This window comes from Muntiacus reevesi, chromosome 18 (assembly GCF_963930625.1).
Source record: "Muntiacus reevesi chromosome 18, mMunRee1.1, whole genome shotgun sequence".
Taxonomy (NCBI): Eukaryota; Metazoa; Chordata; class Mammalia; order Artiodactyla; family Cervidae; genus Muntiacus; species Muntiacus reevesi.
This window is the reverse complement of record NC_089266.1, coordinates 40,051,635-40,078,462: the sequence shown is the minus strand read 5'-3', so window position 1 is coordinate 40,078,462 and position 26,828 is coordinate 40,051,635. Positions and strand designations below refer to the sequence as shown.

General features: G+C 52.7%; 1 protein-coding gene across 3 annotated transcripts in view; it reads left to right on the top strand.

Annotated features, from left to right (window-relative positions):
- The window catches only part of ABR (ABR activator of RhoGEF and GTPase), a 186,652-nt gene that overhangs the window by 99,281 nt on the left and 60,543 nt on the right, over positions 1 to 26,828 (top strand). For 2 of the 3 annotated variants that reach the window (XM_065910848.1, XM_065910849.1), the window contains exons 3-4: positions 13,699 to 13,797; positions 22,438 to 22,623. In XM_065910848.1, coding sequence (XP_065766920.1) covers positions 13,699 to 13,797; positions 22,438 to 22,623 — 285 coding nt within the window. Of the gene's footprint in view, positions 1 to 3,833; positions 4,554 to 13,698; positions 13,798 to 22,437; positions 22,624 to 26,828 lie in introns of those variants that run through there. The other variant, XM_065910850.1, reaches the window with a different exon arrangement.

The following is a 26,828-nucleotide window of genomic DNA, read 5'->3' as shown; positions in this document are numbered from 1 at the left end:
CAAAACATTTTCCTCCCATTGCCTTGAAGCCCTTCCCCTTTTCAAGATGCTGCTCAGAAACCACTCTCCTGTGAAGCTTTTCCTCTCAGGCAGGATTAGTACCTTTGTCCTCTGTTCCCACTGTGTTGACCAGTGAGAATACTGCCTCATCTGTTTGTAGGCCCGTCACCCTCTTTGAGTTGAGTTTTTTTTTTTGCCACGAGGCATGCATGGAATACTCCCCAACCAGGGAGGTTCAGCCCTGGCCCCTGCAGTGGGAGCTTGGGGTCTTAACCACTGGACCACCAGGAAAGTTTGAGTTGAGAGCATTCTAATAGCAAGGACTGTGTCCCCCAGGTTTGTGTATTTGTAATGCCAGGCCTTCTCTGGGTATGAATGAACCGTCAGATGGACAGACAAGATCAGGAGTCAAAGAGGGATATTGTTGTGGTTGTGTCGTGTGAGATGCTGCAAACCCTGGTTGGGGCGGTGGCTTTGGAAAAGAAGGAAGCACTAAGTGACTTGGTAAAAAGGATGTGGGGCCTGAGGGAAGGAACAGTCACAAGATGGTGACCCCGCCAACAGAAGTGGAGAAGCCAGAAGGGGAAGCTGGTTGAGAGAGGGAGAAGGGTCGTTTGGTCTGGAGAGGTGGAGTTTGAGGGGCTACCAGTGGGACTTCCAAGTGAGAAGAACCAGCAGACAGCTCGGACGTCACACTGGGAGCAGAGCAGGACACTGGGGCTGCAGATGGGGACAGGCCACCAGTGACGGGGGATGAGTTCCCCAAGGGTAGAGGGCAGAGTGCAGAGGCCTGGGTCCAACTGGGTGACTCCATCTTCTAGGGGGCAGGAGAGAGAAGGGCCAGCCTAAACCAGAGTGGTCAGAGGCAGCATCGACACGGCCATGGGAGCTGAGGGGTTTAAGAGTGCCCAGACTGCAGAGGCCAAGGAGTAGAGAAGGGAGCCTGTGACTTGGGAATACAGCAGCTGCGAGGCCTTTGGAGCAGGCGGCTTCTCTGGAGAGGAGGATCGGGAGCTAGGCGGAGCAGGCAGAGCTGCAGAGGACAGAGGGAGGAAGCCCGGTCCAGGGCTGGCTCAGGGCATGGGCAGGGGAAAGGGAGGAGACACCCCCTGGGACTTGTGAGTCATTCCCTCCAGGGGCAGGACTGAGGGCCTCTGAGTGGAGTCTGTGTGCCTGGGGGAGATGGAAGGAGATGGAGTTACTCACTGGAATTTCCAGCCAACCCCGGGACCGGTGGAGTAGAGATGTTTGGATGTTCAGGGGGCAGCTTCTGAGAAGTTTGAGGGTTTGGAAGAAATGGTGTCGACCCTGCCCTGCTGGGGAGGGGCCTGGGGAAACAGAGAGGGGGATACTTCTAGGAGACCCCTCAGGACCCCTCATGTTCCTTTGGGTGGGGGAAGGCAGACGGGGGGGGGGCCCTCAGGCTGTTAAGCCCTTCTCCCATGCCACCTGCTTGTCTGACCAGTGAGGGCAGCCCCCATATGCCATGCACTCGGAGCCTGCAGGGTGGGAGGCTGGCACAGAGCCCTGGGCTGGCACACTTGTGCCCTGGGGAATGCCAGTCCTGGTTGTTCCCAAGCCCTGAGAACAGCCTCACCCGCTCAAACCAGATGAGGAATTGTGGCCCTTCTGATGTGCCCCGGCTATATATAACCCAGCCAGGGCAGGGACGGGGACTGATGGGGAGGCCGGGTGTCGGGTGGGGTGTGCCCGTGTGGAGCCCCGTCAGCCCTGAGGCCCCAGAGAACTTACACCAAGTGCCTTGGTCTGTATTTCAGCTATAGTGACAGGGAGAGATCTTTTACTGGCGAAGACAGGTTTTCAGCTGTAATAGAATGGCAGGAGCCCCACCTAGAGATGGGAACTTTCAAAGATTTTGGGGGAAGTTGGGATGAGAAACCACGTCCACTCCTCTCCTTTTCCCTGCTCCCTTTTCCTCAACCCCTCCACCCAGCCTGGAGGCTCAATTGAGGGCCCTATTCTTGGCTGAGATACTCAGTCGGAAGGAGAGGTGATGACCCCAGGTGGGCCCACGGTGGTGCATGGTTGACCCCCACTTTGGAATGCATTTCCAAATGAGTCCCAAAGAGCTGGACTCTTCCCCCTATGGCCATACACCTGCCACCAGACGGGGATGCACCATCGCATAAGGAGGTCCTGGTAGACACACGGCGTTAGGGACAACTCAGACACTTCATCGTTAAGAACCACTGGCTGGTCCTGGCAACTGTGTACTGAGTCACTTGTGAGCTAGAAGCACCAGGAAGATTTTGAGGAAATCCCCGACCAGAGACATAGCTTGGGGGCTGGTGGGAGATTGGCAGTGGGGGCAGGTGGGGGGTGCTTGAGTGGAGTTGGAGCTTCAGGGCTCGTTACTCAGAATCCAGAGTGTTCACTTGACCTGCCTGGTTGGTGGCATTTATTATACAGGTTTACAAAGTGGTAGACTGATCATGTATGAAGCTGAATTTGGTTCCAAGATACCAGGAGGAAATGGGACAGAGGTGATAACTCCAGGACCATCCTCCAACACCCTCTCCCCACCCCCATCTGTGGCGGGCGCGCACACACACACAGGCACACACACTCCCAAACTTCCCTCAAAGAAACAACCAGTTGCAAGAAGGCAGCAGTCTTGTCTGTAAGCCTGATTCAGTGCACAGATGTTTCATTTAGACTGCACCTTGTTTTGTTTCTTAAATATAATTTACCTGCCATCATTTATTTTTTATTTTTATTGTTTTGATGTGGACCATTTTTAAAGTCTTTGTTGAGTTTATTACAATATTGCTCCTGTTTCGTATTTTGGTTTTTTGGCCCGGAGGCATGTGGGATCTTAGCTCCCAGGCCAGGGAACCCGCACCCTCTGCATTGGAAGGGGAAGTCTTAACCACTGGACTGTCAGGGAAGTCCCTCTGCCATCATTTTTAAATTGAGAACTCTCACTTAAGAATCCAGATTCTGGCTTCTCTGGAACAATCCAAGACGGGGGTGGGGGGGAGGGGCAACCTTGAGCCTGCACTGCCCCTGGCAGCCAGCAGCTGGAGCTGAGTGACACTTTCTTGAATTCACCTGGTCCCTACCTGGCTCACTTCACTAACCTATCTTACCCTCACCCTCCTGGAGCCTGGAGTTTGCAACCTTTATCCTAGATGTTGTGTTGTGAAAGAGATTTTCCCAGCTGCCGCCCTGAAACTCCTTCCTGGCAAGAGTAGGTGGATGTATTGATACATCTCTGGATGGGGCCAGGGGGACCGGGGGATGTGCAGGTGGATTTAGCTTCGGGAAGCATGGAAGCCAGGGGAAGCAGGCTGGGATGGGCAGGGCTGGCGATGCTCGTGGTCCTGGCTTCAGTGTACCCTTCCCTGCGGGGCTGGTTCTACTAGGCCCAGAGGCCCTTCTTGAAGGAGAAGAGCCGCAAAGAGGTGTGGTGCTGCTAATCTCAGCAGCATCTGTAAGGAGGTATGGTACCCCTGGCGGCCCCAGGAGGCCCCCGCTGCAACCCCTGGCTGGCACTTGTGCTGCCTCGAGAAAGCAGGTCAGGCCTCCTTTGCACAAAGCCTTCTTCCCCCAACCACGGTGGCGATGGAAACTATGGTTTCTCACCAGGCCTAAAGGTGTCGGAGCCTGGGGCGGAAGTAACAAGGGGCTGGTCGGCATCCCAAGGTGACACCGAGGTTGGCCCGGGGGCCCGCGAGGCTCTGCGGGCAGCTGCTCCTCCGCTCCGCCCCCGCCCGCCGGCCCGCCCAGCCCGCGGGGCCGGTGAGGGGCTGTAAATAAAAGCCTGTCTCTGGGAAGCGGACCTCCCCCCAGCGCCCGGCCCGGCTGCGGCCTCGTCGCCCCTCCTCCGCGCTCCCGGAGCCTCCCGCCGGCCGGCTGGCCCGGCGACCGCAGAGAGTGGAACGGCTCCACCTCGCCCGTCGAGTCGTGTATTTCCTGTGTCTTGAGAGCGAACGCGAGCCTCGGCGTCCAGGAGGGCGGGATCCCAGCGGCCGGCGGCGGCGGCTGGGCGCCCGGGCCGGGCTGGGAGCGGCGCGGGGAGCGGGGCCCCGCCTGCCCGGAGAGCCGGCGCGCACGGCGGGCAGGGGCGCGCGGGCCCCGGGATCGCGGCGGCAGCGGCTGGAGCTCCCTGCGAGAGGCGACCAGGACCCGCGGGGCCGCCCCGCTTCCCCTTTCTCCGGGAGGGCCGGGAGCCGGCGGCCCGAGAAGGTTCATAATGGACCCTTTCATCGGCAGCCGGTGGCCGAGCGCCAGGACGGACTCCGGGGAGGCCCGCGTGCTGGTGTAGGCCTGCCCCGCGCGCTTTTCCCGTCCCCGCCGGCCCGCCCCGCTCCCTCCCGGGCGCCGGCGGCCACGGCTGCTGCCGTTGCTGCCGCCGGGACCCCGCTTCCTGTTTGCCCTCCGCGGCTCCGGCTGCCATGGAAGAGGAAGAGGAGGCGATAGGCTTTTTGGACAAGGTCCTGGAGGATGAAGATGTGTTTCTGCTGGAGGAGTGCGAGCTGGGAACCCCGACCAGCCCCAGCTCAGGGTCCCCCTTCTTGGTGACTGTGAAGGTGGGAACGTGACACGCCCTGGATGCTTGTCGGGGGAGGGGGCAGGGCTCGCGGCTCTGACTGCAGAAATGGCTGGTTTGCGCACCAGCCTCGTGGCTGAACTGGAGCACCCCAACCGGAGAGGGGGCCGGCGCCCGGCCGCCCGCCCGCCAGGGGATGCGAGGGGCTGTGCTCTGGGCAGTTGTTCCCGGGGAAGAGGTGCAGTGCCCGCCTCCTCTCCTTGGACCAGTTGTCCTCGGAGGGGAGTGGCTGCTGGCTTTCCCCAGACCAGCTCGCGGGGTGGGGGGCGGCGGTGGCTTTTTCTCTGGCAGTGACATGAGTCACCTGGGGGGCACGCCAGGGGTGTGAGCCTGCTGCCCACCCAAGCCCCCCAAGAGCCGGCTGACCTGAAACCAGAAAGCTATAATTCCTTGTTTCCATGGCAGCAGGGGGATAAGTGCACTTGGGAAGTTCAGGCCAAGGGGACCCTCGCTCTTCCCAGCTAGGAGACTTGGAGCATCTGAGCCAGGGCTCGGGGTGTTTGGAGGGATCCAGAACCAGGGGTCACTGGGCTTCCTTGAAGGAAGAGAGTTGATGAGCCGAAAGGGGGAGGTAACAGCCAGCTTGGAGGCCGGAGCTGGGTGGATAAGGCACTTTACCCAAGGTGGGCACTAGCAGGAAGCATAACAGTCCGCCGATGCTGGGCTATGGGCATTCTCTGCCGCGGTGCCCTTGTCTCGTTGGAGGAGTTGCCTTGATGGTAGAGTGGGAGGGGCGGGACTGCCTCAGTCCCCCTTCCTTCTCTTCACCTGCGCCCCAGGGGCTGGGCTCCCCCTTGAAAGCACACCAGTGCTGCACGCCACGCTATATTCTTCCTTTCCTTCACCTAGGCCCGCTTCTAAGAGCTCTGACCTCAGTGTTTGGCTCACCTCCTCCCTGCTCTGCGGCTTGAAGGGAGGGCCAGTGAGAACTTACGGCAGGGAGTTCTCAGGCTGCAAGCCAGGCTACCTAACAGAGGGCGCCTGTCTGTGGGCCCCGGCCCATCCGCCCTGGCAGCACCTCACCCCAGAGGGCGTGGTGCCCAGAGCCTTGCTGTGCGCAGGAGGCAACTGTCACTGAGCCTCCCTGGGCCCCTTTGTCCCTCCTGTAAGATGGGCATCAGAGCCCTGCCCCATCCGGGCTACAGTGTGGCTCCGAGGAGGAGCTAATGGAGGTAAAAATAGACTGCAGGCCCTCGGTAGAGGGCTGATGTGTGGAAGGGGTGGAGCAGTAGCTGTAGGCCTGGGCGTGGGGCAGAGAGGAGCTATAATGGGAGGCTGGCAGCGGCTGATGCCCCACCCCTGGGCTGCTCATCTGGTGCCAGCCTGGCACGCTGGAGTAAGTCATGTCTCTCGTTGGGCCCCTGAGACCTGGCCCCTGGGGTCTGACCAGCCGTCCCAGGAGCAGGATGGGGAAAAGTCTGCTTATGAACCAAGAGCACCTGCTGGGAGTTTAGTGGCGTGTGGGATGGGACCTATGGGGGTTCCTAATGGTCCTCCCCTGAGATGCCCTCCCCAGCACAGATGGGGCCCCACTCCTGTGCTGCCTTATGGGCCTCCTCCCTGGTTTATGCCAGCCTAGCCCATATTTCATTCTGTTTGGAATTCTAGACTCTGCCTCCTTGATTCTGTTCTCCTTGAGGGCAGAGCCCTCTTGTATTCACGGTGGGCACTGCACAGGGCCTGGTGTGTGGCTGGTGTCCAGTGGATTGGTGGGATGAGTGATGCCCGATGTCCCTGGCTTTGTAAGGAGGAAGTGTGTGGATGCCATGGGGGCTTAGGTACACATCACACCTATATATGCTATTCCTCCTGGAGCCCTGTGAGTGCCTGGCTGAGTCCTCCCCACTGCCCTGCCGCCACACTGTTCCTGGATCTGTCTCCAGGGTCAAGGGCCCTTTCCTGAGTGTTGGGGAATTCCAGGCCCCCTGTCTCAGCCTGAACATATCTAGGAAGCCCTTCTCCACAACCAGGCTTGGCCATCTATAGAGGGGAAAGGCAGGCAGAAAGCTCGCTGATTCATTCAACAAACACTCAGGTTCTGTTCTAGTCAAAGTGCCTGGGAGGAGAGGAGATGACAAAGACTTGGTCCTCTCTCATAAAGAGTTCAGAGCAAAGGGGCAAGTGCCCAGATAATAGGAATATAATGAGAAAGTAGGCAGAGCCAGGAGAAGGGTTCTGATAAAAGGGCACTGAATTCAGATTAGGAGAGACCGCTTCTCATTGAGTCAGGGATGGGTGCAGATGGGCATGTATACCTGTGAGGTCAAGGCTTCTTTCCAGAGGGTGTGCTCCTGTCCTGGGCTTGGCACGCTCCTGCATGGTAGACTCTTCTTGGCAGCTGGTAGGAGTCCAGGGCCGTTCTCTCTCTGTTATTACTTTACTTCAGGAGTACTTACCTTCGAGAGTGTCCTAACACCAGTCCTGTTATACAGGTCAAATCAACCCTGTTTTCAGTGTAGTTTCTGAGATACTTCATCCTGCCCAGGGGACAGGTATGAAGATGGCCATGGTTTTCTCCATGGAGCTTGGAGCTGGAGCTTACCATGTGTTTCAACCAACATCTCCCTTTGGAGAGTTAATAGTCTGTAAACTAAGAATAACGCATGAATACCGAGAGCAGCATCGCCTCCCCTCTCTAAGGTGTTGTGTTCGTCCTGCAAATCTTGCATATGATTCTATTTAAAGGTACCTCGGGCTGATAGAGGCCTTGCTATGTAAAAGCTGCTATTTAAAGGAACTCAATTGTCAGGAATTTTTAAATCCTTTTGTAATGCAGATTAACTCTTCAGGTGAATTCTGTGCCAATTTTTAATGGATTATCAACCACCTGTGTTTCTGTTTCACTTGTCCAGATCTCTGCTCCCCCCAGCCATGTGTAGCGATGGCCATGCCTGTGTTCCCTACTCAGGTTTTCCCCCGAAGTGTGAGCCACAGATGAGATGATTTGAGAGATGATTTTAGGTAGCACCTAGATATAGATTTTTCACTTTAATAGTTAGGCATACATTTTAATGTATCTTAGAAAAAAAATAGGAACTTGATTGGTGATCCAGTGGTTGAGATACCGAGCTTCCACCGCAGCTGGTGCGGGTTTGACTTGTACATCTTTCCTGTGCTTTCAAATATAATGCTTGGGATAAGGCTGTGGTTTTTTTTTTTTTTAATTTCACTTATTTTATTCATTTTTGTCTGTGCTGAGTCGTTGTTACTGCACAAGCTTTTCTCTAGTTTCGGCGAGCAGGGGCTCTTCATTGTGGTGGCTTCTCTTGTTGGGGACCCAAGCTCTAGAGCACATGGGCTCCAGTGGCTGTGCTTCCCAGGCTCTAGAGGCAGGCCCAATAGTTGTGGTGTAGTGGGCTTAGGTGCTCTGCAGCATGTGGGATCTTTCCGGACCAGGGTTTGAACCCGTATCTCCTGCACTGGCAGGCTGACTCTTTATCTCTGAGTCACCAGGGGAGCCCAAGGCTGTGCTTTTAAGAAGCCAGTTGTTGTAAAGAACAGTATTAAGTAAGCATGCTGGTGGTGTGTGAGTGTGACACAACTGCAAAGATGTGGGATGTGAACAACTGAAGGATGGAAGCACTGCTGGACCCCGTGGGGCCTGCCTGTGGCTTCAGACAGCAGGGAGCCTGGAATATGGAGCTCCACCTTTCAGGAGAGTCCCCCAGCTGTGGCCCCTGTCCTCTGCTCTCCATTCTGCTGGGGAACTAACTGAAAGAGAACTTCCTGGTGCCTAGGGCTGAGAAGAGGAGAGGATGGCTGAGTTCCCTGCATCGACTCAACTCAGGGAGGGGCTAGCTGGTCCGAGGCTGATGCTTGGCATGCACACAGCGCCTAGACTCAGTGGCATTGACTCTGACCAGACAGTCCCACCACCACCTCCTTACCCGTTGCAGACTGCTGTGGCCAGTGGTCTGAGTTCTGCTATCTGCAGAGCCACTTGGCCCAAGACTCAGGAGTCGCAGGCAGTCCTGCCTGTTCAGCCCACATTGCTGTCTTGGAGGAGATTAAGGCTCTGGAGAGAGTGTCTTGATTTGGCCTGGAGCCAAAGCCTTGGAGGCTTTATTTAGCCCAGACTGTAGAAGACCAGGCCGGAGTCAGCTGAGCCTAACTTGCAGCTCCTGTCCCCTTCAGAGTGACTTGACCTCTTGAATTTGGGGTCTCAGGCTGTGACAGCCTTTCAGCCCAGCAGATTGTGTAAAATGCTGGCTGTGATTGAGCCCACCATGGCTGCTGAGTTTCATAAGCTCTGCTTGGGGAGGAAGTGGGGACAGTGTCATCCAGAAGGCAGCTTCCCTATGTGCAGGACTGGCAGGCAGCCTGGCACAGGCTGTGGGGGCCCTGAACTCTCGAGAACTCCCCCTGATGATTCTGGGCATGTAGGTGCCTCTGGGGGGCTCTTTGGGGGTCAAGACTGTCCTCTCCCCTGTCTTTCCAGTGCTGGGCACACAGTGAGGAATGAGTGAATGGATGCCGAGTCCTGCTGGCTTGCTTGTTTGTTTTGTGGTCACACCGTGCGGCAGGCGGGATGTTAGTTCCCTGAGCAGGGATTGAACCCGTGCACCCTGCAATGGGAGCACAGTCTTAACCACTGGACCACCAGGGAAGTCCTGAGCCCTGGTGTTTTATGGGATGAGGACTGAAAAAGGAATTGTGAATTTCCAGGTAATTTCAAACCAGGAACAGGTGGGGTCTGAGGAAAGCGAAGATGGAAGAGGATTGGGGTGTTAACTGAGAACAGGTTAGCTAGCTGTTGGTAAAATGGTTAATTTCACATCCTTTTCCCTTGCCTCCATCCCCTCACCAGCCAAAACATCAGAGTGAATACAGCCCAGAGTGGGGCTGCTTGGGAGTGACTACTTGTTGCGTTTGCGGGGATTCTTTCAAGATTGGACTCCGAGTTTGGAGTCTTATGAGGAGGGGGTCCTGCTGCACTGGGCTGTCATGGGGGCTGACACCAGGGTCTGTGCTCATGCCTGGGGTGGAATGTAAAGGCTTGGTGGGAGCCATGAGTCACCAGCTCTTCACCCTGGACTTGGTCCAGCCAGGTCTACAGTTAAGCTCACACTATGCCCCCTGGTGACTTATTGAGAGTGTGTTTGCCAAGCCCTTGGGCATATCCCCCAGTTGGCAGGGAACAGGAGGGGAATGGGATACAGGAAGGAAGGGCTGGCCACCAACATAGAGGGCTAGTTCCCACTTGTCAGGCAGAAGCAGCAGGGTCTGACCTCCACCTCCAGGGCCTGCGGGCCTTGCTCCAAGCTCCAGTCTCGTTCCTCGGAGGTGGTGCTGCCCGCCTGCGATTCCCACAGCTCTAGACAGCTGGCAGTTTCCTTTCTCTGTGCCTCAGAGGGATAATAATAACACCATCCAGACTGCAGGATTCCAGAGAGTTAATCCTCGGAAAGCGCTTAGAACTGTGCCTGGTACTTATGAAGCTATCAATAAGTAACTATTGTTTTTCCCTAAACCTTGGCACTCATACTTGGTCTCCTAATGCTGCCGAAAGCAACTACCACACATTTGGTGGCTTAAAACCACACAGATTTATTCTTTTGCAAGTCTCAAGGGTCAGGAGTGCTGCATTTCTCCCGGAAGCTCTAGGGAGGATGACCTGTTCCCTTGCCTTTTCCAGCTTCTAGAGGCCCCAGCATTCCTTGGCTCATGGTCCCATCCTTTATCCTCAAAGCCAGTAGTGCCACATCTGTCAGTTTCTCACTGAACCTCTCCCTGTCCCCGCCCGCATCCCCCCTCTCTCCTTCAGTGAGCCAGTCGCCTTTTCTCTGACCCTGACCCTCTTGTTTCCTGCTCATAGGTCTCTTGCATGCATGCTGTGCTCTGCTAAGTTGCTTCAGTCATGTCCAACTCTGCGACCCTGTGGACTGTAACCCACCAGGCTCCTCTGTCCTTGGGATTCTCCAGGCAAGAATACTGGAATGGGTTGCCATGCCCTCTTCCAGGGGATCTTCCCGACCCAGGGATCACACTCGTGTCTCCTGTGGCTCCTGCCTTGCAGGCAGGTTCTTTACCACTGAGCCACCGGGAAGCCCCAAAAGGTCTCTTACCTGGGCTTTATCTGATAATCCCAGGATAACCTCCCCACCTAAAAATCCTTAGTCACATTTGCAAATTCCCTTTTGCTACTAAGGTGACATAGTCGCAGGTTTTGTGGCAGAGGAGGTGGACATCTTTGGCAGGATGTCCAATTGCAAGATCAGGTTTTATTTCAGAGACTCTGGGAGAGACTGCCTCTGGCCAAATTGCTAACTGGTTTGCTGATAGCAGGTCAAGGGTTAAGTTCCTCACCTGGGGAAAGGGTAGCGAGGCCTGTGAGAACTTGCTGGGCAGCCAGGCAGCAGGGAAGAAACAGCTCTCATGGGACCTAGGAGATTTCTGATAGCTTCAGAAATATGAAGCTTAGCATAGCTTCAGCTTATGCTAGGGGTGTGTGCTTGAATGCCCAAAAAGGGAGCTGTTTGAGATTCTAGGTAAGCATCTGAAGCTTGACAAAGGAACACAAGAGTGAGGGAATCATCAGAGCAGGAGATGAGCCCTGAATTTGGTGTTCGAGGACCTGGGAGAAGAAGGGAGTCCCAGCTCTGCCACTCTCTGGCTATGTGATTCTGGACTGGTCCCCTCCCTCTTTTTAAGTCTTATTTGTTTGTTTCCATTTGTATCATGGAAAAATATAGTACCCACTTCGGAGAGGTATTTGAGAGGGCAATGAAGCTGAATGAGAGAATGGAAAGAACGTACAAGGCTTAATAAGTGTCAGGTGCCCACATGTCAGGAGCATCACGTGGTGCTGGGCTTTGTGGGGGAGGGGGCGGGGTCCAGAGGAGCAAGATACAGGTGCTTCAGAGGCCCTGCAAAATCACCGGGCAGCTAACAAGATCAGGCACGTGTCAGGGGCAGCGGACTCCCTCCTTGGGAGCCGAAGCTGGAGGGCCAGGGCCTTAAGCTGTGCCTTCAGGAGAGAAGTGCTCACACGGGAGAAGGCATTATAGGCAGCAGGATCGGCTAGAACCAAAGTCTGGAGGCTGGAGCACTCTGGCCTGTTGGGAAGGCAGACAGCTGTTGGAGAGATCGGAAGGGTGGGGAGAGGTGCTGGGAGCCATTGCAAGTGTTTAAGGAAAGAAGAAGCTGGACCCCATCATACTTTATAGTCATATTGATATTTACTCGGCTTTTGTTTCTGTTTGTTTGCTTTATTTATTTTTGGCTGTGCTGGGTTTTTGTTGTGGTAAGCGGGGGCTACTCTCTAGATGTGATGTGGGCTTCTCATTGCAGCGGCTTCTCTGTGTTGAAGAGCACAGGCTCTAGGTCAAGCGGGCTTCAGCAGTTGGGGCACACAGGCTCAGTGGCTGTGGGCTGAGTTGCTCCATGGCATGTGGAATCTTCCCGGACCAGGAATCGAACCTCCGTCCTCTGCATTGGCAGGCGGATTCTTAACGCCCTGTACCACCAGGGAAGTCCTTGGCTTTGGTTTTTAACATGTTTCTTTCCCACTAGCTTATAAGCCACATGAAAGTATGGGCTATTGAATGCTCATTTCCCTTTATCTACAGGATAGGTGGGCGTGTATCGATTGAATAAATAAACGAGCAAAGAACCTACTCGAATTCCCCAGTAATCACTTTTTGCAGTATTAAGTCTTTGACAAGCATCAGGTGTAGGCTGGCGTTCTGGGAAGACTGATCTGACTCTGAGTGCAGTGGAGGCAGGAGAGAGAAGCAGAAGGCAGTCCGAATCCAGTGGGGAGTAGGTTGCTGTGGGCCTCAATTACAGCAGCGAAGAGGGTGGAATAGAGGAAGGAATCCTCGTAAGAGATGACCTAGAACACTTTGAAGGGATTGGGGACTCAGTGTGGCAGAGGAGAGGGAGAGAAGAGGCTAGGAATGACTTGGGGATCTTAGATGACAAGAATTATATGTCTTTTCACTCAGGAAGCGTGTTCAAGCGTTTTCTCTGCGCCAGGCACTGTTGGTGGCACTTAATACTGCAAAAAATGATTACTGAGGAATTTGAGTAGATTCTTCACTCATTTATTTATTCATTCAACACATACCCACCTATCCTGTAGATATAACGGGAAACGTTGGCTAGTTGGTGGCCATTCAAGGCTAAATGGGGTATGATCTCTGCCATAGAGGAGAAAGAATTCTGGAGCAGGGAGGAGGCCTGTTGGGGTCAGGAGATGCTTGGGGCGGGGTGGGTATAAGGGTTAAGGTTGAGGGCCCACAGCCAGCACCTTCCATTGTGGGATTGAGCTCCTGGGGGCAGGAAGATACAGTCAGAGGTGTAGCCAGAAGGCTGCTTGGCTGGGAGTCCCATGGCCACTTCCATCCGGTCATCTCTGACCCTATTCCTCCTCTCTGTTCATACATGTCTTCCACCAAGCACCTTCTCTGGCCCCTGCTATGCCCTCCAGGTGACCACGCCCATCTCAGTCATGACTCTGATTTCTCTTAACTGTCTCTTTCCCCTCCTCCATTAAATTGCTCCCACACACGGGCTCAGGTTCTTTTTTTTTTTTTTTTACCTTGCTCACTGTTATAAGGGTGAAAGTATGTAAGTTGCTCAGTTGTGTCTGACTCTTTGTAACCCCATGGATTGTAGCCCACCAAGCTCCTCTGTCTGTGAAATTCTTCAGGCAAGAATACTGGAGTGGGTAGCCATTCCCTTCTCTAGGGGATCTTCCCAACCCAGGGGTTGAACTCAGGTCTCCCACATTGCAGACAGATTCTTTACCATCTTAGCCACCAGGGAAGCCATTATAAGGATGTTGTGCTAAGTTACTCCAGTCGTGTCCAACACTGTGTGATCCTATGAACTGTAGCCTGCTAGGCTCCTCTGTCGGTTGTGGGTTTGAGCTCCTGGAAGCAGGAAGATATAAGGGTAGATGGGTATCAGATAAGGCAGCATGGGGGAAAAAATGGATGGAAGAGAAATTAAGCAAGCTGTGAGCAGTAGGAGTATGGATGATTTTTTTTTCCTTTTATATTTCTGTGTTTTCCAAATTTTCTATAATAAGTATTTGGCTTTTGTCCCCTTGCAAAAATGTTAAAGAAGAAGGGGAGAAAAGCAAGAAAACAGGCTGCTCAGATTCTGATCTGCTTTTACAGGTGGAAGCAGGGAAGGGCCTGGAGATGAGGAAGCTGGTTCTCTCAGGGTTCCTGGCCAGCGAAGAGATCTATATTAACCAGCTGGAAGCTCTGTTGCTGGTAAGTATGTATTTTGGGGTCTTTGTGCTCTGAGACTGTGTTTGGAATTGGAGAGAGAGGTGGATCAGTCCTTCCCAGGGCCAGGGTCTGTGGAACTGCTCTGCCTACGGCTTGGCAGCCAAGGTCATTGCCAAAAGAGGCCCATGCCTCTTGGTCCCAATTCTCCATTACTTACCCTGGGAAAGGTAGGAGGAGAAGCACCGCCTGGTTAGGGGTGACAAACACGCCATCACCCCTAACGACAGTGCAGACATTACTGATGGATCACAGGTAGGAGGAGAAGCACCACCTGGTTAGGGGTGACAAACATGCCATCACCCCTAACGACAGTGCAGACATTACTAATGGATCACAGTACTCTGTCCAGGTGGGATCTTAGCCTCTGTCTCCAACTGATGCTGTGGGCAGTCTCTACCAATCAATCACGTTGAGGCCTCTTTGTCATCCCTGGTCCCAGTCCTTCCTCCTCCCTGGAATAGTGAACTATTAGCACCATCCTGAGGCCTTCTGGCAGGAAATGAGGTGGAAGGCTGTCTGTGTCATTCTCAGAAGCACCATAGCTCTGAGGCATTAGACAGACTGCCGCCCTTTGTGAATGTGCCTTAGTTTCTTCTCCAAGCTGGAGGCGTTGTGAGAATTGGACTGGGAGGGGAATAATACAATGTTTTCAAAAGGTAGAAGTAACCATAGATGTAAGATGTTTTTGCCTCTGAAGAAAGTGCGTATTAGATGTGTCTGGATATTATGCAGAGTGATTGTGCGTGGAAAGTTCTCTTCCCGGGGTGTTTTGCAGACTGAGACATCAGATGATATCAGAGCAAGGAGGAATAAGAAATGAAGATGTAGATCAGTAGAAAGTACTGTAAGATCTGCATTTATGTACTTGCTGAGATGTGAGCTGTTGTCACCAGGTATCCCAGGGGGCTTACCATTTGTTACCCCAGGAGTAACTGCTGAGGTGTGTCGCTGCTTTGTAACACAGGGGAATGAGTTGGTGGTCAATCTTACTGAGAATCTGTTGGTCTTCACAGTTATTTCTTCAAGGGAGGAACAGCTTGGCAGGTCGATAAGGACTCTGGTCTGGGGCCAGAGCTGAGGCAAGACTTGACGCTGCCATGAATAGTAGACTTACTGCCCTGCCTTTCTAACTCCGCGTCATGATTGGTAGTGGATTGCTCAATCAGCGAAGTGGGGTGAACCAGCATTTTTAAACGAATGAGAAAGTAAATGTTGGCATGCATCCCATGTAGTAAGAATAAGTACTGTTTCAGGCAGCTTTTGGTTTGTGTGGATATGTGTATGTATGTTGGAGAAGGCAGTGGCAGCCCACTCCAGTACTCTTGCCTGGGAAGTCCCATGGACAGAGGAACCTGGTAGGCTACAGTCCATGGGGTCTCGAAGAGTCGGACACGACTGAGCGACTTCACTTTCACTTTTCACTTTCATGCACTGGAGAAGGAAATGGCAACCCACTCCTGTATTCTTGCCTGGAGAATCCCAGGGACAGGAGCCTGGTGGGTCGCCATCTACGGGGTCGCACAGAGTCGGACACGGCTGATGTGACTTAGCAGCAGCAGCAGTGTATGTATGTACTGGGCCATGTGCCTTCTGACGTGTGTTCTTGGTTTTCAAAACCACTGATGGGACTTCCCTGGCTGTTCAGTGGCTAAGACTCTGAACTTCTAATGGAAGGGACATGGGTTCAATCCCTGGTTGGGAAACTATAGTCCGACATGCTATGAGACACTGCCCCCCCCAATTAAAAATATTAAAGTTTTAAAAATTAAAAAAACCCCAAAGCACTGGCTTTGGGTAAGCTATGGATAACCTCCTTGAGTTTCCTCATCTGAAGGTGAGAGCAGTGCCATTGCCTTCTCTCGCTGTCTTTCATGGGGTTGAGAAGATCATTTTGAGCACCTAGTACAATGCTAGGTTCTTAGACACTCAAATATCAGTCAAAGGAAGGAAGACAGGCAACCAAAATCCACCTTATAGCCTTTTTACAAAGGGGCATGGCTGTCATTACTATGAGTAAAAGGGTGCATATTTGAAAGAGGTTCAGAGGAATGGTTTGGAATCCCCACCTGACTGCCTGCCAGCTCTAGACCTTCAGCAGATTAATGGACCTTTATGCCTCATTCTGCCCATCTGCAAACTGGGTATATTCATATTCATCCTCTCTTTTTGGGTTCGTTGTGAGGGGCGAGTGAGTCTGTAGGGGAAGCTCTTTGAGCCCAAGTGAAAGTGTATTCTATTATTTTCTCCCATTTTGGGAGAGAGCACGGGTTAGAACCTGTTTGTTTTTGTCTACACACCCGTTGCCTGAAGGAAGGGGAGGTGCATGTTCCCATCGGAAGTGGGCCCCTCTTAGACTCCAGCTCGGTTCTCATCTGTCATTGGGCCTGATTTGAGTTCCATTTGTTTGGGTGAAGATAATAACAGATTTAGGGGCCAAGACACGATCTAGGCGGCCTGGGCTATGACTGGTGGGCCCCCCCGCCCATAGCACAAGTCTCAGCTGATAAGCCTCGGTTTTAAAGACTCAAGCTCTCCTCTCTCTCCTAGAGCTGGGGCCCTTCCAGGAGCTAAGCCCTTGGCTCTTGAGAGGTGATCTGACCAAGGGGCTCGGAGAAGAAAAGCTGCCTTCCCCAGCTCCCTCCTCCTCCCAGCCCAGCCCAGTGCTCCTTCTCCCCACCCCGCCCCGTTCCCACAGCTCCACTGCTCTGTGTGTTTGCTCTCGGTTTAACACTTCCTGCTATGCAAACGGCTGGGTGGGGACACCCAGGACTGGGGACACACAGCAGGAGCCTCTGTTCCCGCCGCCCCTGGGTTGCTGGCTGTGCATGGTTTGGTAACCTTCCAGGACCTTCCAGGTTCCTGGTGGGCTCAGGTTACAAGGAAGAGGGTCTGGGAGCCTGGGCTGAGGCGGAAGAAGGGAGGCAGGCAGACCAACTGCTCATCATGTTGCGTGTCTCCAGGCTGGTTAGAGAGCTGGGTGCTGCGGCGGAGCTTCCTGGGCCTTCAGCACCTCCCACCGCTGGGCCCCTCTCCCAGACTCCCCTCTGGAGTTTGCTGTCTCTTATCTGTGAAACAGGTTCAGGATGCCCCCCGCCCCCCCACCTCCAGCCTTCGGTGACAGTCAGCAAAGTTGCATGAGGCAGCCTCCAAGCCTTTTGGAATCAGAGGTGGAGGAAGTGGGCTGATTTCTCTCCCCTGTTTCGAAAGGCAGAAGGCAGGTTTGCTGGGGGACAGAGCGAACAAATGACAGTGTGAAGTCATGAACAAGTTCAGGCCCGCCTGGCCTACCTCCCTGAAGAACTCTTCATGGGACAGCCGGTTTATGGTTGTTTCTCTGCATGCGCGCTGAGTCGTGTCTGACTCTTAGCGACCCTGTGGACTGTAGCCTGCCACACTCTCCTGTTTGTGGAATTTTCCAGGCGAGAATACTGGAGTGGATTGCCATTTCCTTCTCCAGGACACCCAGAGCCAGAGTTAACTGATCAGATAGGAAGCCAGCACCCCATCCTCTGTTGCAGGATCCTAGCGGCAGGGCTAACTGGATGTGCTCTGTCAGGAGAGCAGGACTGGAGCCCAGCTCAGTCTGGGGCCGCCTGTGCCTTTCAGCTGGCCCTCCCCGCCTGAGGCCTATTTTCAGAGCTTCACCAGATAAAAATAACTGCCTCCAAGGGTCTCAGGCCAGCCAGGGGCACGCATGCAGCACTTCCCCTCCCCCAAAGGCCCCCAACCTTGTCCTGAGAAGCTGGCAGCCTGACGCCCCAAGAGCCAGCCCTGTCCATGTGACCCGCCCTGCTGAGCGCCGGCTCTTCCCCTTTTGCAGACGGAGTGGGAGTTTAGGAGGAAGCAGAGCGGTTGTGTCTTGTCTCTTCATAGCCCTGAGCGCTTCCCCCGCAGTTTCTGAGAAATCCTGACCACCCCCTGCCTTCCCAGGGCTGTTCTCTCCTATTTCCTTTATTCCCACCCTGGGTGGGGATTACACCCCAGCAGGAACAGGGACTCTGGTGACTTGGCCCTGCCCCTGGACCTGGGTTATGGTTTTTGTTCAGTCGCTCAGTCCTGTTTGATTCTTTGTGACTCCATGGACTGCAGCACACCAGGCTTCCCTGTCCTTCACCATCTCCCGGAGTTTGTTCAAACTCATGTCCCTTGAATCATTGATGCCATCCAACCATCTCATCCTCTGTCATCCCCTTCTCCTCCTGCCCTCAATCTTTCCCAGCATCAGAGTCTTTTTCTAATGAGTCGACTTTTGGCATCAGGTGACCTAAGTATGGGAGCTTCAGTATCAATCCTTCCAATGAATATTCAAGGTTGATTTCCTTTAGGATTGACTGGTTTGATCTCCTTTCAGTCCAAGGGACTCTCAAGAATCTTCCCCAACACCACAGTTCAGAAGCATCAATTTTTCAGTGTTCAGCCTTCTTTATGATTCAGCTCTCAACATCCATACATGACTGCTGGAAAAACTATGGCTTTGACTATACAGACTTTTGTCAGCAAAGTAATGTCTCAGCTTTTTAATAAGCGGTCTAGGTTTGTCATAGCTTTTCTTCCAAGGAGCAAGTGTCTTTTAATTTCATGGCTTCAGTCACCATCTGCATTGATTTTGGAGCCCCCCAAAATAAAATCTGTCACTATTTCCATTGTTTCCCCATCTATTTGCCATGACAGTGATGGGACCGGATACCATGATCTTAGTATTTTGAATGTTGAGTTTTTTTTCTCCTCTTTCACCGTCATCAAGAGGCTCTTTAGTTCCTCTTTGCTTTCTGCCATAAGGGTGGTGTCATCAGCATGGGTAGATAGAGGTAAAAAAGGATAAAGTCTGGGACTTCCCTGGTGGTCCCGTGGTTAAGACTTCACCTTCCAATTCAGGTGGTGGGGGTTCTGTCCCTCGTCTGGGAGCTAAGATCCCATATGCATGGGGTCACAAAATCAAAAACATAAAACAGAAGCATTGTTTTAACAAATACAATAAAAACTTTAAATATGGTCCACATCAAAAAAGTCTTAAGGATAAACTCTGACCAATCCCGAGAGCCAGCTCTGTATCCTTCACAGAGCACTGGGGCCATGAGCTGGATGGGGCGCCTGTCTGCAGTAGGAAGAATGCTCTTCCTTTTTCATGGCCCAGATTCCCTCTATATCCTTCCTGCCTGCAGGCTTCCCCAGGCCCCACTTCTCCACCTGCTCAGAGCTTCCCTCTGAGGCCCTGTTCCCATCACCTCCTCTATGAAGCCCCCTCCAAGCTGGGCCAGGACAGCCTTGGCACCAGTTGGTTGGTATTTGCAGTCCAAGTTGAGTAATAACCGTATCTTGCTTTGTCCACAAGAACGTTTCATTTGTGTTGGTCCACCTTACCCGAATAGATTATAACGTTCTGCAGAACAAGGCCTGTGAGTCATACAAATAATCTCCAAAGGGAAAATTGGACCCTGTCAATCCCTCCAGGGAAAGCCAGGTCATTTCACGGGCTTTTTAGCCGCATTCCTTCCCCGTGTGATCCATGCCTTGCTCACCCCTCTGGCCCTGCTTTAGGGCTCTGCTTGCTAACCCCCTCGCTCGCTACATGCAGGGTCACCAGCCTGCTTCCAGCTCCTCTCTCTTCCCAAGCCATTTCTGCCTCAGTCTCAGGCATTGAGGAAATCTGCCTAGAATATTGTCCCCCTTTGCCCCTGTGCTTCCATTTCAAGTCAGCATCCCCTCCTTGTCCTTCAACACGATGTCCCCTTCTTATTTCCTTCCCTGAATTTATGTGCAATCTTGTGTTTGACTGTTTCCTTGTGTTTTGTCTGTCTCCGCTTCTCCATGGGAGGCTTCATGGGGGCAGTGACTAGTGAAGCACTGAACACCCTTCCACACACCCCCGGTCTGGCCTCACGTAGGCACCTGGTCCATTATTTGTGGGGTGAATAGTAATCATAGTAGCAGCTAGCATTTATTGATTGCCTCCTGTGTGCCAGGCACATGCTCAATATTTTATATAAATTATGGCTTATGGCTTTGATAATATTATCCCAGTTTCACAAATAAGGCTGCTGAGGCCCAGAGATGCTAAGTGACTTGCCCAGAGCTATCAAGTGGCAGAGCTGGGACTCTGGCTCACACTACCTGGCCTGCACCAAGTCAAACCCCAGCCAGCATTCCCAGCAAAGGGCTGGACGTGAAGACCTTGTTGGTTCTAGCCCAAGGAGGGTCAGAGGAGGACTTCTGCTTTTTCCTGCCTTCATCCTTCTGTCTGGACTTTTTAGAACTGAGAGAGCAGGGAACCAGAAGTCAGAGCGTTGTCTGGGTTTTTAAGTAGACAGGACTTCCTCTTGTAGACAGATAGATGGGAAGATACAAGGAAGCCTGGCTTAGGCATCTGGCTGCTGCGGCTGGCTCGGGCTGGGGTTTGGGGAGCAGGTGTCTTCTCTCAGGATGAGCCAGCAATAACTTGGGCCTCCCTCCAGTGGAAGTGTTCCCTGAATCCAGCCTTCAGTTGCCCGTCCTCTGCTTGAATGCTTCTCTTATCAGAAAGCTCACTACCTAATCCTGTGAGATCAGGGAGGGCGGCTTTGTGAGCCCAGAGTTGCTCCTGCAACTTCTCCTTTCTGCTCCTGGGTCTCCAGAATGACCCAGATTAAGTCAAAAGCCTCTCTCCACACAGCCCTTTATCTACAGGGTAGAGGAAGAACACCCCCCATGTCTGACTCAGGCTTCCTTCTCCCAGGTAAACCTCCTGCCCCCGCAAACCCTCCCGCCTTGTGCCTTCTCTGTGGGAAAAGTTTCCATGCCCTGTCCCCCAGGGTGGACAGTCTGGGCATCTCTGGGGACTTTAGGGATGAACAAAGATCAACCATGGAGGAGCTCCGTACCTTTCAGTATTTTTGTTTGTTTCAACTATGCATTTTAATACCTATTTTTCCCTGATTCAGTTCAGTTCAGTCGCTCAATCGTGTCCAACTCTGCGACACCATGAACTGCAGCACACCAGGCCTCCCTGTCCATCACCAACTCCCAGAGTCCACCCAAACCCATGTCCATCGAGTCGGTGATGCCATCCAACCATCTCATCCTCTGTCGTCCCCTTCCTCTCCTGCCCTCAATCGTTCCCAGCATCAGGGTCTTTCCCAATGAGTCAGCTCTTCGCATCAGGTGACCAAAGTATTGGAGTTTCAGCTTCAACATCAGTCCTTCCAATGAACACCCAGGACTGATCTCCTTTAGGATGGACTGGTTGGATCTCCTTGCAGTCCTAGGGACTCTCAAGAGTCTTCTTCAACACCACAGTTCAAAAGCATCAATTCTTTGGTGCTCAGCTTTCTTTATAGTCCAACTCTCACATCTATACATTGGAAAAACCATAGCCTTGACCAGACGGACCTTTGTTGGCAAAGTAATGTCTCTGCTTTTTTTTTTGTCTCTGCTTTTTAATATGCTATCTAGGTTGGTCACAACTTTCCTTTCAAGGAGTAAGCATCTTTTAATTTCAAGGCTGCAATCACCATCTGCAGTGATTTTCGAGCCCAGAAAAATAAAGTCAGCTACTGTTTCCACTGTTTCCCCATCTATTTGCCATGATAAATATTTACTCATTGGAGGTAATTTAGAAAATACAGGGACTTCCCTGGTGGTCCAGAGGTTAAGTCTCCATGCTTTCAAAACTACGACTCCATGCTTCCAATGCAAGGGACATGAATTTGATCCCTGGTTGGGGAACTAAGATCCCACATGCCTCATGGCACAGCTAAAAAAAAATAAAAATACAGAAATCATACTGAAGAAAATATATCCAAGCCTCATTTTCTTTTAATGCTGGGCTTTAAAATGACGATTTCAGCTCTTGGCAAGTGTTGGGAATGGTCTTGAGTTTCTGTCTGTCACGTTACCCTCTCCACCAGCAGGCCTGGGAGCATTTTGGTGTAGACAGTCAGAGATGACAGATGGTCTTGCATATCAGCCTTGGCATTGAGAATGGGTCTGAGGCTACAACCAGGCTCAATGAGGAAGATGGTTGTGATCGCTTAGTAATGTCTGCCACAGGTCCAGGAGGTGGGACAGTGGTGTGGGTGCCACCTGCTCACCCTCTGTGTACTGAGTGATGGGAACTTAACATGTCAATGCAGCTGAAATTGGTTTGGTCCCTTAAAACCTCTGTCCCCCCAAGTCCTAGAATCATGTTCTGTTTCTTGAAAGGAAACAGCTAAGGGATTGAGTTCTCAGTCAACCCTCCTTCTCACTGAAGCACAGCAAGGGGATTTATGACTCTGAGCATGAGGCCATTGTGGAAGAAAGCTTTGGATACTGTTTGACCCTCAAGCAAACCCACGACAGGCTGGGAACCTGGGCCCCCTCAAGGGACAAGGGGTGGGAGAAGCGTGTCCGGGCACTACCCCTTGGGCCTGGCAGAGCTGCTGGGCCAGGCTCTGGCCATCAGGTGCCCCTGCTTGCAGTCACACGTGGCTTGCTGGGGCCTGTGACAGCACCTGCTAGATCCAAGCTGAACTTCGGGTGCCCAGCCCTCAGTGGCCTTGTCTGGGCAGAACGCAGGCAGCAGAAAGGCCTCACTTGGGCCCTGAGCCTGCTGACCTTCGGGTTTACTTGCCTTCACCTCTGCTCTTTCTTCCTTCTCTCTCCCAGCCCATGAAACCTCTGAAGGCCACTGCCACCACCTCCCAGCCCGTACTCACCATCCAGCAGATCGAGACCATCTTCTATAAGATCCAGGACATTTACGAGATCCACAAGGAGTTCTATGACAACCTCTGCCCCAAGGTGCAACAATGGGACAGCCAGGTCACCATGGGCCACCTCTTCCAAAAGCTGGTGAGTCTCCCGTTGATGGAAGGCACTTACCTGGGGCCTCAGTGGAGCCGCTGGTGTTGACAGAGAACCGATCAGCCCCAGGCCTCCTTGGCCTTCTTGAAGGCCTGGGTCATTCTGAGTCCTGGAGAAAAGCCTGGCCTTCTGCCTTGTGGAGAACCTGCCTCGTGCCTGGACTCCCGGGCTGCTGGAGACAGGCCATGTGCGTGGGTGCCCCTGGCAGAGGGCTCCAGGGCTGGACCGAAGGCTCCCCACGGGCCTCCGCTGATGAAGGGGCAAGTGCCGGGTGGATGGGCAGGCATCTCTCCCCTGAGACCTCAGATGTTCTCCTCACTTCCATGCTGCCTCTGAAGTGAAGAGTTGGGGTGGAGGGAGACAGTGTCGGCTAACGATCCTCAGCTGAGGACCCTGGACAGAAAGCAGTAAGAGCCCAGCCCCCCACCATGGCAGGGCAGAGAGAAGGAAGGAGGAGGTAGAAGTATCATGTGGCTTTGGTGTCGGGAAAGGCTGGCTGGGGTCAAGGTCATCTAGCTCCCGGGCCTTCCATGACACTGTCTGCTCCAGCTCAGTGTCCGTCTCTGGCCATGTCCCCCGAGGACCCCCAATCAGACCCCTGGGCTGCCCGTAACTTTGACCAGCCCAGCAGGCAGGATGGAGCACAGGAGTCGTGGTCCTGTCCTCTGGGTGTAAGTAGTGGGGGGTGGGGAGCAGGGGTGGGACCTCTCTGCAGGGATGGGACCCGTTGAATGGATAGGCCTCTGGTCTTCTTACCCAGAGAAGACTCTTGCTTGGATGCTCTGGGGCCACAAGCTCAGCATGCTCAACACTGAACTCATTGGCTCTGAGGTTCTTTGCTGTCTTCCATGTCCCTGTCCTCTGTCTCAGTGGGTGTGGCCACATCCCATGGATGGATATCCGTGACTCCTTAGGACTCATCCTTGGCACCTCCCCTCCCTGCATCCCTTGGAGTCCACTTTAATGCTCACAGCCACCTGCTTCTCTCCACCCTCTGGTGCCCTCATCTGGACCACTGCTGTGGCCTCAGGAGTGCCTTCTGCCCCAGGCCTGCCTCTACCTAGCAACAGGAGAATGTTTTCTAAACTCCTGCCTGAACCTCACTTCCTCCCTGCTCACATCCCTTCAGAGGGCTCCCCCTTACCCACTGAATAAAGACCAGACTGCGATCTGGTTTCTGAGACCCTCTGTGTACTGGCCTCAGTCCACCCCGGCCTCTGGCTATTGCCTCCTCTACCCCGACCCTGAAACTCCTGTTCTCTCAGCTCACACTGCAGACACGCCTGACCTCCCTGTACTTGCGGCTCTAGCCTCAGATGTCCTTCTCTGTCTTGTCTGGCATCTCTGGTCAGTTTCCAGTTTAGAAGTGACCTCATGGAGAACCCTTCTGCAGCCCTTTGAATGCAGCCACTGTGCTTATACCCTCCATGAACACTAAACTGCCTGACTCCCCAGAATATGCTCCAGGAGGACAGACTATGTTTTCTTCAATTTGGACTCTCAGAACCAGTGTAGAACTCAATACATGAGTGAGTGAGTGAATGAATGAATGAGTGAAGAAACGAGCCAATGAATGAATGGGTGAATTGAGTACACCTTGTTCTTGGCCCCTGGGACCAGGTAAAAGTTGGAAGGGCATTAAGGAGACACCACAGGACCTGAGGTCCATGTCCTGAGGGATATACAGAATAAACACAGTTTCTAGATCCAGGTCACAGCTGAGCTGGGAATCCAGGCTCTGCCACAGGTTAGATGTAAACATGTGACATTGGGCAACTTACCCAGTTTCTCCTGACTCAGCTTCCTCATCTGTAAAAATGAGGATAATAATAGTGTTTACCTTGTTGGCTTGTGAGGACTGAGTGAGTTAATACCTGGAAAGTTCTTGGCACAGGACCTGGAGTATAGTAAATTAGGAAATACTCAATAGTTAGTCATGATCATTACCATTATTACTATTATTACTGCTGTTATTACTATTGTTAGGAAGAGGCATCCACAAAAGGCATTCTTGCCACGGATACACTTCCGGATCTGGCAGCCCCAGAGTATTGGCCCCAGTTCAGGGATGATGAACACCCAGTCATCACCGCCCACCTGGTCTAGGAGCCTGTGCTGACTGGCTTGAGGGGGAGCCTCTCCTAGCCCTCAGGAGGGCAGAAGAGAGCAGACCCAGAGGGGGGTGGAGGTGTGAGGAGCCAGGAGCCCAGTGGAATGCCTGCCCAATTTATCTTTGTCACTTGGACCCTGCCATCACCAGGGTTCCCCCTTCTAGTTTGAGCTCCACTAGCTTGGCCATGAATTTGCTACCCCGGCCCCCAACCCCCACTTCTCTTCCCCTGCCTCATGAACTGATGTCTGAAGCCCCTGAGGCTATAGGCTTGGGAGAAGGCCGGGGCAGGCCAGGCATCTGGAGGCAGTTTCTTTCCAGCTGGTCTCTGGGTATTTGATTATCCATTACCGAGAGCGGGGAATTAGCATCTCTGTTATTTGTTTTATGAGATCACTCCCGTGCCAAGCTGCTGTTTCCAAAGCAACCCCCACTTCCCAGGGATGGCCCAGGCAGGCCAGGCGTCGGGCCCGGCAGACTCGGGTGCTCCGTGGAGACGGCGGTGCCTGGATGGCTGGTGACCCCTGCACACAGGCCTTCCGCCCAGGGGGCTCCTGCTTGCAGCTTGTTTCTGGCTACTCCCTTGGCAGTGGGATAGGAAGGTAGCATTCCACCCTGAGCACCCAGCCTTTATCCCTCATGGAAAGGTGGACAAGGAAGATATGTACCTGGAAGGATGTCAGTAATCCCTGGTTTAGGAAGCAACCGTCTAGCACAACCCCTGTAGCCTAGGACACTAGGGGCCAGGACACTCCCTGAAGAGGCAACAAACTCCATCCCTTCCTGCCCCTGCCCATTTCTGAAGTCTGGCCCATCTGGGGCTGAGACCTGCACGGCTCTGGCCCTGGCTTCTTAAGCATCTCGGGTCTTACTTTTTCCTCTGGCTTTCCTGGGCCCCACCTGCCAGCTTCCTTGAGCTGTCTCTGCCCTGGAGGGCTCCAGGTCCCCTGGCCCACCTCTTTGGGTCCTTGAGGAGTGCAGGTATTCTGCAGAAAGCAGAGTGTGTCTGGGCAGGGCTCAGGGGCAGCACACTTCCTCCCCTACCCACCCCCATTCCCTCACCTTGGTGGGTAGAAGGCCCCAGTAGCTGAATCTCCTTGCTACTTCATTGAAAACAACTTAACCAGAAAATCTAGAGAATAATGTAGCAAACAACAATACACTCACCTCCCAGAATTAATAGACATTAAACTTTCGTAGTAGTTGTGTTAGTCACTCAGTCGTGTCCGACTGTTTGTGACCATGGGCTGCAGCTCACCAGGCTCCTCTGTCCATGGAATTCTCCAGGCAAGAATACAGGAGTGGGTTGCCATTCCCTCCTCTAGGGCATCTCCCTGACCCAGGGATGGAACATGGGTCTCCTGCATTGCAGGCAGATTCTTTATGGTTTGAGCTACAGCAAATCTCTGAAGATATAGGGAAAGACTTTTTAATCAAGAAGCTAAAGCATTACAAATAAGGATGAAGTTGGTCTCTCTCTCTCTGCCACCCTTTCCTCTTGCCCTTCCTCTCAATTTGAATGAATTTGGTGTGTAGCCTTTTAGGCTGCAGTTTGTGGTTTTTGCTACATATCTATATCTTCTTAAAGCATTGCATTTACTTTTAAAGTGTAGAGAAATGTGTATATATGTATCATATTTTGCCATTCAATCAGCATTCATTTTGAAACTTGTCATCGTTGCTACACAGAGATCTAGTTCATTCATTTTAACTGCACAGAATGTATGGGTTCCTTTCTTTGTGAGTATTTGTTTGCAGTCTTTTCACAAAAGAAAAAATGAAGTGGGTAAAATACCCTTGTTTACATTTCCTTGTGCACACACACATGCAAGTTTCTCTAGAGCAGTGCTTTCTAGTAAAAATAATAGTGTGAGCCACATATATAATGTAAATTTTCTAGCAGCAGCCACACTCTGTAGAAATAAACAGGTGAAATTAATGTGAAGAATATATTCTGTTTAGCTTAATAGAGTCAAAATATTATCATTTCAACATGCAGTCAAGATTAAGGAATTAGATAATTTACATTCTCTTTTGCATACGAAGCCTATGAAACCCAGAATGTGTTTTACACTCACAGCCC